Source organism: Amphiura filiformis, chromosome 4, assembly GCF_039555335.1.
Source record: "Amphiura filiformis chromosome 4, Afil_fr2py, whole genome shotgun sequence".
NCBI classification, from domain to species: Eukaryota; Metazoa; Echinodermata; class Ophiuroidea; order Amphilepidida; family Amphiuridae; genus Amphiura; species Amphiura filiformis.
Window position 1 is genome coordinate 79992303 of NC_092631.1, and position 12116 is coordinate 80004418.

At 34.0% G+C, this 12116-nt stretch overlaps 1 protein-coding gene across 1 annotated transcript in view; it reads right to left on the reverse strand.

Annotated features, from left to right (window-relative positions):
- The window catches only part of LOC140151484 (gamma-aminobutyric acid type B receptor subunit 2-like), a 108221-nt gene that overhangs the window by 38828 nt on the left and 57277 nt on the right, over positions 1 to 12116 (reverse strand). The window contains exons 3-4 of the mRNA XM_072173835.1: positions 3838 to 4008; positions 3554 to 3655 (exon numbers count right to left, since the gene is read on the reverse strand). Of these exons, the coding sequence (XP_072029936.1) occupies positions 3554 to 3655; positions 3838 to 4008 (273 nt within the window). The remainder of the gene's footprint in view (positions 1 to 3553; positions 3656 to 3837; positions 4009 to 12116) is intronic.

Genomic DNA, 12116 nt, shown 5'->3' on the forward strand with positions numbered 1-12116 from the left:
AAGTATTTCTGCCTAAGTGTTGACAGAAACCTCACTTTTTTGACGTTTGAGATTTTATTTAGGCCTACAATGGAAAATGCTGATTTTAACAGACAACTCTCTTGTTAGTTTTATGCAACAATCTAGTATTGTTATTTGGAGTAAGTGCATGGTGTGACATGATTTGCATTGGTTTCAACACCAGTGTTGCCAGTAGCGTTGCCTTTTCAGGTGCTGTTATAAAGTAATTTTCATATGTGGGAGCAGTGTTGCCAGGAAAATTGCACAATTTTCAGGGTTTTTTTTTAGTATATTATGAAAAATAAGGCTTTTATCCACCTAGGGGATGATGATGCATTTTGATGATATTAGTATGAAGACATTACCAACTGTAGTGCATGAGTATCAAGTATTTCTGCCTAAGTGTTGACAGAAACCTCACTTTTTTGACGTTTGAGATTTTATTGATGATTGAAAATACTGATTTTAACAGGCAACTCTCTTGTTAATTTTATGCAACACTGCAGTATTGTGATTTTGATTAAGTGCATGGTGTGACATGATTTGCATTGGTTTCAACAACAGTGTTGCCAGCAGCTTTGCCTTTTCAGGTGCTGTTATAAAGAAACAGCGAAACCAGCGTTGCTAGTAATATTGTCTATTCAAGTCAGTTTACAGGATAATGACACTCTTACTGACAAACTTACAGAAAAGGAGGTTAACAGCACTGGTATACATAGTATACTAAATTTTTTTTAAATCGTGAAGTAAAGCGGGTACTGGTCTGCTATTATTAACATGTCAACAACAGTATTGCCAGAAAACTCACTTTTCTATTATTGAGGTTAAATTGACTGTTTAAATTAAGTGTAGTATACCTTACTTTGCTCACTGTGATTTCAACACCTGTGTTGCTAGTAACATTTTCAGTTATTTTGAAACAATTGAGAAAGCTACAGAAGAATTTAAAGAGGTAACATGGTTAGCTATGTCTGTTGCAGTTCATACACTAGATATGATGCAGCAGAGTACCCTTTTTCACCTCATTTGATGACTCACATTACTGAAGATACAAGATTGCCAACCGACATTTACAGACATAGTGCTTAAAAACACCACATGTTTTGAAATTGTTCAAAACATTGTTTGTAACTAAACAGGAACAACCTTCCACAAAGCTTTCAATTTTCTTGATATACGGACATTTAGGTGTCGATGTTGAGGTATATGCATATGTCCTTAAGTTTTTGAAACAGATTGCTTGATCAGACTCTTTGTTTTTACAAGTTCACAAATATTACACGGAAAAACAGTAGCAGGATCGACGGGAATTATATAAATAAACATTGTTATTCATCAGGTTCGCCTTCGCAAATAATAAAGGAGACAAGAAGAAAAAATGATCCCGCCTGGGAATTAGGACCTCAGGGTTACGAGACCTACGCCTTAACCGCTTGGCCACGGGAGCTTCATGATTAGGCTGGTTGAAATTCGAACTCTTCAGGTTCGCCGTCGCAAATAAACTGAAAAGGTTAGGCCTACTAGCAACACTGGTGTTGAAATCACAGCGAGCAAAGTAAAGTATACTACACTTAATTTAAACAGTAAATTAAACTCAATAATACAAAAGTGAGTTTTCTAGCAATACTGTTGTTGACATGTGAATAATAGCAGTCCAGGACCCGCTATACTTCACGCTATACTTCATTGAATTGACAATGTTACTAGCAACACTGGTTTCGCTGTTTCTTTATAACAGCACCTGAAAAGGCAAAGCTACTGGCAACACTGGTGTTGAAACCAATGTGAAACATGTCACACCATGCACTTAATCCAAATCACAATACTAGAGTGTTGCATAAAATTAACAAGAGAGTTAGTTGTCTGTTAAAGTCAGAATTTTCCATTGTAAATAAAATCTCAAACGTCAAAAAAGTGATGTTTCTGGCAACATTTAGGCAGAAATATTGATACTCATGCACTACAGTTGGTAATGTCTTCATACTAATATCATACAAATGCATCATCATCTCTAGGTCAATAAAAGCCCTTTTTTTCATAACATTTTAAATTAAAAACTGAAAATTATGCAATTTTCCTAGCAACACTGCTCCCACGTATGAAAATTACTTTATAACAGCATCTGAAAAGGCAAAGCTAGTGGCAACACTGGTGTTGAAACCAATGCAAATCATGTCACACCATGCACTTACTCCAAATAACAATACTAGATTGTTGCATAAAATTAACAAGAGAGTTGTCTGTTAAAATCAGCATTTTCCATTGTAAATAAAATCTCAAACATAAAAAAAGTGAGGTTTCTGGCAACACTTAGGCAGAAATACTTGATACTCATGAACTACCAGTTGGTAATGTCTTCATACTAATATCATAAAAATGCATCATCATCCCCTAGGTGGATAAGAGCCTTATTTTTCATAATATATTAAATTAAAAACCTGAAAATTGTGAAATTTTTTCCTGGCAACACTGCTCCCACGTATGAAAATTACTTTATAACAGCACCTGAAAAGGCAACGCTACTGGCAACACTGGTGTTGAAACCAATGCAAATCATGTCACACCATGCACTTACTCCAAATAACAATACTAGATTGTTGCATAAAATTAACAAGAGAGTTGTCTGTTAAAATCAGCATTTTCCATTGTCAATAAAATCTCAAACGTCAAAAAAGTGAGGTTTCTGGCAACACTTAGGCAGAAATACTTGATACTCATGCACTACAGTTGGTAATGTCTTCATACTAATATCATAAAAATGCATCATCATCCCCTAGGTGGATAAAAGCCCTTATTTTTCATAATATATTCAATTAAAAAACTGAAAATTGTGCAATTTTCCTGGCAACACTGCTCCCACGTATGAAAATTACCAAAACTTTTTTTTCATGATATTACTAGACCAACATCTTATCTACTTACCCAGAGCAGATAATTGTGAGAAAAGTGTTACTTTGGGGGTTACATTAATTTTCCCAACACAAGTTTTGGCATGGCCGAAAATAATGAAAAACACCCCTATTTTACATAATGGTTGCACCCACTTCTGAAAGTGATTTGTTTGTGTTTACATGATTTTAATAGAGAGGAAGGATGTCTTATTCACTGTATAAAAGAAGGGTACTGAACATGATTTTCTTCATCCTGAAATCTGACCTGATATTTGTACATTTTGTTACATGTGAAAATTCTGAAAATGCTGAAAATTGGGCAAATTTACATTTTGGCGGTTGCCATGGCAACCAAAGGTGCAGAGGCGACATGAATGTCATTCCTGTTGACTTTGACCCAAGGTGCATCCATGCACAAAGTTTGAAGAAAAATCATTTTTTGAAGTCTGCCAACACTTATTTGATTTATACAGCAGACCAGTCTTAAATGCTTTTGAATAGTTTCGTCAATTTTGTTTGGGAATTAGAAACAAAATCACGGTAAATAGGCCAAACTGCTGTACTATATAAATACTAAAGCATAACAGTTACTGGCAAAGAACAAATGATGTCTCCATATTGTCGTCATTATTATTGGTATAGTTATTACTATTCAGACTTACCCGTAGGTTAGATACTTGAACTTGAGGATTGTCTGCAAAACTTTCCGACGAGATCACTTCGATGTCATTGTCACTAGCGTGGTCGTGGAAATCAGCTGTAGGCTATACGGGTATGAAAAGGAGAGGTTCACACTCACTATATGACATATCGGTATGAGTTGAATTTTTACTATATCTGATTTAGTTTGTTATACAAGGGGAGACCTCTATTACATATATAATAACATTGATATTGATGGAAACGTAATTAAAGGTAAAAAAGTGACAATTATCGGCGTACCTACCAAAGCAAACAAGTCAACTGATTGATGTAATGTTGCGACTTTCTTCCATCCAAAGTGCTTCATCATTGCAAATTTGACTACATTGAAAACAGATTCGGGTGGATACATGCGAAAAAACTTGGGAAAGATTTCCCGCTCAGACAGTTTTGGTGAAGCTGAGGAATACGACAGCTGAAAAAACAAAACAAACAGAAAAATTGATGAAAAGTATTTATATAATATTCTCATAAACTATTGTAGGCTACGCTACCCAGATACATAATTGTAGCATCGTCCTATTAAAAATGTCCTGGAACAATCAGGGCGCAAACGCCTGGAGTTTCACGCTATTGGTCTATAATAAAAGCAGATTTTACCCTTAATAGTGAAACGTATTTAAGTTAAACAGATCAAGTGAGATATTTGCTGCTGGCAGAAATCATAAAAATGTACATTGATGAAGATACACAACATAATATTATAGGCAGGGACACATAAAAATTGCGAGAACGGTATTGGATTGGCAACTATACTAACTAAAAATTAGATAGAATCGAACTGGCGTCGCTGCAGTGGTAACTCTACACCAGCACGTCTTTCTCCATTCAGCATTTATAATATGAAAAATCCATCACAACTAAACTTGGTGCTGTATGTAACAATACGCACAATAATGCTGCTCATTTCTCTTGACATTCCAATGAAAATATGAAATCCAATTAAGCAAACAATGTAATGGCTTATATGTTGTTGCAGTTCGAAAAATAAATAGAGGTTAAAAGAATATAAATGTTAACGATGATATGTTATTAAATTGAACAGACGTTTTCTTTTCCTAAATAATATTGCAAACAGTCGTCAGTATTTTTAATTCTCGACATTTTCAATAAAAAAAATTAAAAAAACAGTGGCAAAAGTGGTAAAACTACATTATATAGCAGAAGAAGTATATTCATTGGTAATGTAAGAAATGGTAAAACTACATTATCTTGAAGAAGTATTCAATGGTATTGCATAAAGTGGTAAAACTAAATGTTGTATTGGAGAATAAGTATTTAATGTTATTTTAAGAATTGGTAGAACTACGTTGTCTTGAAGGACAAGTATTCAATGATAATGTAAGAAGGAGACGTATTCAGTGGTAATGTAAGCGGTAAAACTACATTATCAAAGTATAAAAAATCTTCTAATCTGCATTATCTTGAAGAAGTATTCAATGGTATTGCAGGAAGTGGTAAAACTACATTATCCTGAAGAGAAGTATTCTATACAAATGCAGAAAGAGATAAAACTACATTGTCTTGAAGGAGGCATATATTATATTCAGTGGTAATGCAAGAAGTGGGGATGCTGGAAAGAAGAAATGTTCAATGACATTGCAAGGAATGCCTAAAATACGTTGTTAATCAGGGACTATGTTAACGTGTCTCCTGGTACGTTCGTGCAGTGAGATTAAAAATCCGTGCAGTGACAATTAAAAATATGTGCTTAAAATACGCAGTGGAGATGTATAGCCCATTTTACATTAAAAATGTCAGATTCAGGAAAAGGGAAGAAGGGTGGTAAATAACAGGTAGACTAGGTGGGTCAATGCCCACCGAGTATATTATTTTGCCCACCCAGTCAAGTTAACCTGCCCATTGCCCCTAAAATGCATATCCAGTAAATATTTTTCCACACAAATATGTGCACCATACAATAATCGTTAAATCATAATTAGCTGGCATGTGCCCCGTCCATTCTATGAGTTATTCATTCCAGATGGAGAAGCAGATAAAATATTTTGATATCATTAAAGTATGTGGAGCTGGAGGTAGGATTCCCGGGACAAAAGCACCCAACCCACCGCCGTCCGTCGGTTGCACTTGCAGTAGACTGAGTGAATTGACAACAGGATGTAGTATAACCTGGGCTTGATAATATCAATGATCTTCAACACTGTGAACGTCCTTAAAAGACGTTATGGTAGCGGCCACATCCGCCCATGGTATTCATGGTATTTTCATTGTGAAATCTCTTGAAATCAACTATTACTATATCTTTTCATAACATTTGTTATATTTATTTCCTTGAGGTTCAATTACAACTTCGGAGGCGCAGGGATAAATATCACACAGTACACAATGCTATAGGAGGCTATTACATCATTGAAATTTTTTGAGCCATTTCCAGACAGGGAACCCATAAATGAACCCATACATTTGCTTCATATTATTTGAAATTAAACTACAACATCAAATTTAACTTGACTATTGTTACACTACATATCATAGCTAAAACTTTTGTAGAGTTTTAAACCCCTTCTTTAGTGAAAAGCAAGTACAAGAAGCTTCTGTTTTGCCTTATATTATCGGAAATTAAGTCCACTTCAGAGAACATTTTACGACGTAGATAGCTACAAAATTAAATGTAAATTTTATCACTGTTACACTAGATAGTGAAAAACGTGTTAAACATTGTAATGTGAAAAGGACAATTAAACACACACCCGCATACAAAAAAGTTGTCAACTACCTGGTATAATTATGGTAACCTGTTTGATGAAAGGCAAGTACAAAAACTTAAGTTTTGCCGATCATATTATCTGAAATTAAGTTCAGTTCATAGCACATCTTACAGCTCACCTCATGTAACTATGAAATTAAATATAATTTTGCTATTGGTACCCTACAGATAAAACTTTGTTCCTTTTTAAATGAAAACGTGATGAACATTGTTATGTGAGAATAACAATTAAACACGCATCCGCATACAATGAAGTTGTCAACTACCTGGTATATGGTATCATATTTTTGGAGTGTATGCAAGAAGTCATTGCTAACAAAATGAAAATCATGTTTTGCAAGTTAAAGCGGGTGGAGAATTTCTTAATATAGCGTTCTGGAAGAAACCAATTGATGGGCCTCAATGTGAGGTAGAAGATACCGTGATCGATGGGCCTCAATGTGAGGTAGAAGATACCGTGATCGATGGGCCTCATTGTGCGGTAGAAGATACCGTGATGGATGGGCCTCAATGTTAGGTAGAAGATACCGTGATGGATGGGCCTCAATGTGAGTGAGAAGATACCGTGATCGATGGGCCTCAATGTGAGGTAGAAGTTACCGTGATCGATGGGCCTCATTGTGCGGTAGAAGATACCGTGATGGATGGGCCTCAATGTGAGTGAGAAGATACCGTGATCGATGGGCCTCACATGTGAGGTAGAAGTTACCGTGATCGATGGGCCTCATTGTGCGGTAGAAGATACCGTGATGGATGGGCCTCAATGTGAGTGAGAAGATACCGTGATCGATGGGCCTCAATGTGAGGTAGAAGTTACCGTGATCGATGGGCCTCATTGTGCGGTAGAAGATACCGTGATGGATGGGCCTCAATGTGAGTGAGAAGATACCGTGATCGATGGGCCTCAATGTGAGGTAGAAGATACCGTGATCGATGGGCCTCATTTTGCGGTAGAAGATACCGTGATTGATGGGCCTCAATGTGAGGTAGAGGCTACCGTGAGTGATGGGCCTCAATGTGAGGTAGAAGATACCGTGATGGATGGGCCTCAATGTGAGGTAGAAGATACCGTGATCGATGGGCCTCAATGTGAGGTAGAAGATACCGTGATCGATGGGCCTCATTGTGCGGTAGAAGATACCGTGATTGATGGGCCTCAATGTGAGGTAGAAGATACCGTGATGGATGGGCCTCAATGTGAGGTAGAAGATACCGTGATTGATGGGCCTCAATGTGAGGTAGAAGATACCGTGAGTGATGGGCCTGAATGTGAGGTAGAAGATACCGTGGGTGATGGGCCTCAATGTGAGGTAGAAGTTACCGGGAGTTAAAATCGAATTACCCGCCTTTAAGACAATATTACACAATATCTGTTTACACGGCTCCGCAAATACATGCTAGGATAAATTCTAATCATTCATGTCAGCACATATTAATTTCGTTATCTAATAAAAAAAGGATTTATCACAATATAATCTTTTTGTATAGCTAATCCAAGGTAGTAAATAATCAATGCATCTAATGCTAGTTTCCATTAGTTACCTCAATATGAAAACACAGTTACTCATAAAACTAATAAAACTAATGTATTTTGGGAAACAGGCCACCAGATAAAAAGATTACTCAAGACCATCACAAGAGCATAGCACAGTTTCCAATCCCATTAATATTTTGATTCCAGGAATAAACAAATTCGTTTATATCTTTTTTCTCATCAGGCGAATGTATAGAGACCTTGACATTATTGTTCACTTGCACACGAAACCATAGACTCTGAATACGAAACCAATCAATTCATCTAAAATACAGATAAATAATAGATGAAAACGGAATGACATTTCCAGAATTGAGTTTAAAGGTAATTGTGGGTCAAATGAAGTGGTGTGGGTTGTACTGATTCCCTGGAGGTTTTTCATCCAGCATATTAAAACGCTTAAATACACCCAAATGCCTTCAGCTTATCGTTGATCCATGTGTCCGTCATAGAGACATTACGTTGTAAACGTTTGTACTTACTTTGATATCACTGAATAGGAGGTATATGAGGTTTAATATAGAAAAATGTATTATTTATTATTTTATTTTCTTCTTCATCTTCTTCTTCTTCTTCTTCTTCTTCTTCTTCTTCTTTTTCTTCTTCTTCTTCTTCTTCTTCTTCTTCTTCTTCTTCTTCTTCTTCTTCTTCTTCTTCTTCTTCTTCTTCTTCTTCTTTTTCTTCTACTTCTTCTTCTTCTTCTTCTTCTTCTTCTTCTTCTTCTTCTTCTTCTTCTTCTTCTTCTTCTTCTTCTTCTTCTTCTTCTTCTTCTTCTTCTTCTTCTTCTTCTTCTCCTCCTTCTCTTCTTCTTCTTCTTCTTCTCTCTCTTTCTTCTTCTTCTTCTTCTTCTTCTTCTTCTTCTTCTTCTTCTTCTTCTTCTTCTTCTTCTTCTTCTTCTTCTTCTCCTTCTCCTTCTTCTTTTTCTTCTTCTTCTTCTTCTTCTTTCTTGTATCTCAAGGCCATTACACTGAAGTGGTACATATCAGTATACTTGTTAGATTTTTTAAATCAGTTTCGCATATAATTTGTATCGATGGGAAGCAAAATCAGAATCAATCTATTATTCGTACATGTTGACCGATGTTAACCTTTTTAAAACATTTTTATTTGATGCATTAATATTACCATAATTGTATTTATATATTTCTTTAGATTGATTAATTGCATTCGTTAGTAATTGCCATGATTGTATTGATGTTTTCTTATTTTCTTTATTTTATTATCTGTCCCAATCACAAATAAAAGTTTTTAGTGTACTACAATATGATTGTAATAAATCAATGTCAACATTCTTGGCATAGGGATGATAGGGTCATATTTAATATATTTATATTTTGAATAAAAGAAAACTACAAAGATTTATTGTGTCTTTAATTTTTGTTGATAATGTTTGTTGATAATTTGATTTAATTTCCATTCGTTTGTTTGCTAGAATTATATTCAAATCGTTATTTTATATTCCAGCGTTATTGATTCGTTTCATGTAATTTAAAGATAGTACCAAAGATTTCATTTTCTTATTTCCATTTTAAGCCTGTTTTTCAGGAAGTAGGGATGGTTATTTTTGTTCACACTTTTAGTTACGTGTTTTTGGATTATTCATTACATGCAGACTACCGTTAAATGTCCAGTTATATAAAGGGTATAAAAAGTTTTATTAAAGGAGGATTTCGTGATCCTAGCATCCTCTTTTTATAACATTTTTCAATAGATATCTACGAAAAAAGCTTATTCCAAAAATTTCGGTTGATTCCGATTTTGTGTTTGCGAGTTATGCATGATTTAGTGTATTACACTGCTCCATATGACACTGTTGTAATTTCGTTCTGGTATACCAGAACGAAATTCAAATTTGCCGATATTTTTGCTAAACGAATTAATCTGCAAGAGATTTTTGGTACATAAACATAAACATTATGTACCCAGAGGTATCCAGTGGTATAAAAATCTCAAATTTTTTTGAGAAAAGTGGGGGGATGAGGCTGTGGATCACGAAATGCCTTTTAACATTCAGAAAACATTTTTGAAAACTTGATGCAAAACATTCTAACATAATGTTATACACTGTTGACAAAATATTTTGCATATTATGTTTGTCAAAACGTATTCTGCCATAACATTTTGAAAACTGAAAATTTTGCTGTAGTGTTTTTCATATAAAACTTTAAAAAAAATGTTTTCATGACCTTGATATAACCCGAGATTCAAATGTTATTAGAACGTTTCGATCAAATCCAAAAAGCGTTTATGACACGTTTTGAGGTGTATTTGTGTAAGTTTACTTCTAAATATTTAACAAAGAAACTGAAAGTTTAAAAAACTGAGAAACTCCAGATATTATTTTTCATTATTATTTTGAAAAGATTCCATTTACCATTTACTTTAAGCCATTATCTTTGGAAAAGTTTGATGACAATAATGTAATTGAATTGAGCCTTGAATTTTACTAAAAATTCTTAGCAAATCTTTAATGGCCTTTCAGAACAGTTATTTTACTTCAAATTAATCTTTCTCAAAAATACAACAATGTTTCAGTGGAATTTCAATACATGATTAAATCAACAATTTTCACTTCGACTATTACTAGGTCTATTAAATGAGTCCCTTCAGGTTCTTAATATAATTACACTGACCATATAAATTGAGTAGATAAAATTTGATTCAATATCAAATAATAAAAGCTGTCCGCTAATTCAGACCCTACTTCGAAATATTTGTATTATATTGCCGTATAGTGACATTACTAGCATTACTGCATTGGCTTCCTGTCACCCAAACAATTGTTTTTAAACTTATGTTGATTGTATATAAATGTAATAATGATATTGCTCCGTTCAAATTATGTTCCCACTCGTACTCTTCGATCTGACAACATGCAACTTCTTCACGAAACAAAATCCAACCGCACATGGGGTGACAGATCATTTGCAATTGCAGCTCCGCGTCTATGGAATGAACTGCCTAATATACATTAGAACTGCTAAAAATGTAACTGTGTTTAAAAAGTTGTTAAAAACTCATCTTAAGTCAGAGACATTATGCAATTCGTAAGTTATTCGTAAGAGTGCCACAGACTTGTCGCTATTATTATTATTATTATTATTATTATTATTATTATTATTATTATTATTATTATTATTATTATTATTATTATTAATAATACTTTATTTGTATATAGCGCAATACATCAAGCGATCACAAAGCAATAAAACTAAGATATAAATGTACAAGAGTTTTAGGATTAAAAGACTTAAAAACCATATTTTAGAAGGCAAATATATAAAAATACCAGAATTAGCAAAAAGATACACAAATAAATAAAAAAATCAAATAAAAGACCTGAAACAAAACATATCGTAAGAGGGAAATGCATGAAGCATTGGAGAACAAGACCGACAAATGCAATATATTGAGGGAAAAGTCAAAATCGATGCCATTGTGATAAAACACAAAATATAAACAACACATTGAACATTGTGACAAACTTACTTATAGTAACACCAAACATATTGCACTTGAAATCTGCACAAGGCTCACGACGAGAGCAAAGACGAGAAACAAAACACAAATGCAATAAACAAAGTAAAGTCTATGAAAAATGCATGGTATCTCGAAAATTTTGTATGAAGAAGATATAACGTATATAAAGTATAAATAATATTACAAATGCATCATATTATAAAAACAGCAAAATAAATACACAAAGCATATTGCACATGCACATTGCACAAGTAACTCGAGAGCAAATAACAAGATGAAACCAAGATATGCAACATACAAAGTGAAATACAAAACCATGGAATGCATAAAGCACACAAAACTAATATCAAAGTATAAAACTTACGTCATATGCGCATCAATCTTACAACAAAAACAACTATATAACAACACCGCGCATATTACACATGACATTGCACTTCATAAAGGACGAAAGAAGTATAGACTGTTTTGTTGCCTTTTAATTCTGCGATGTTTTTAATACAATTGCCCAATTGTTCAATGTACTCTTTCAATGCTATATTATGGTCCAAATACAATACAATATAATAAAATACAATACAATACAATACAATACAATACAATACAATACAATACAATACAATAAACGGAATTTATATAGCGCCTAAGTAGCATAAGTATGAACAAAGCGCTTTACAATGATCTTAAAAGTACAACTTACACTACATCTTAGGCTACAATAAAATGTACAACTTAATTAAAAATAAAAAAACTTAGTTTGGAAATAAATGGGTTTCAGATT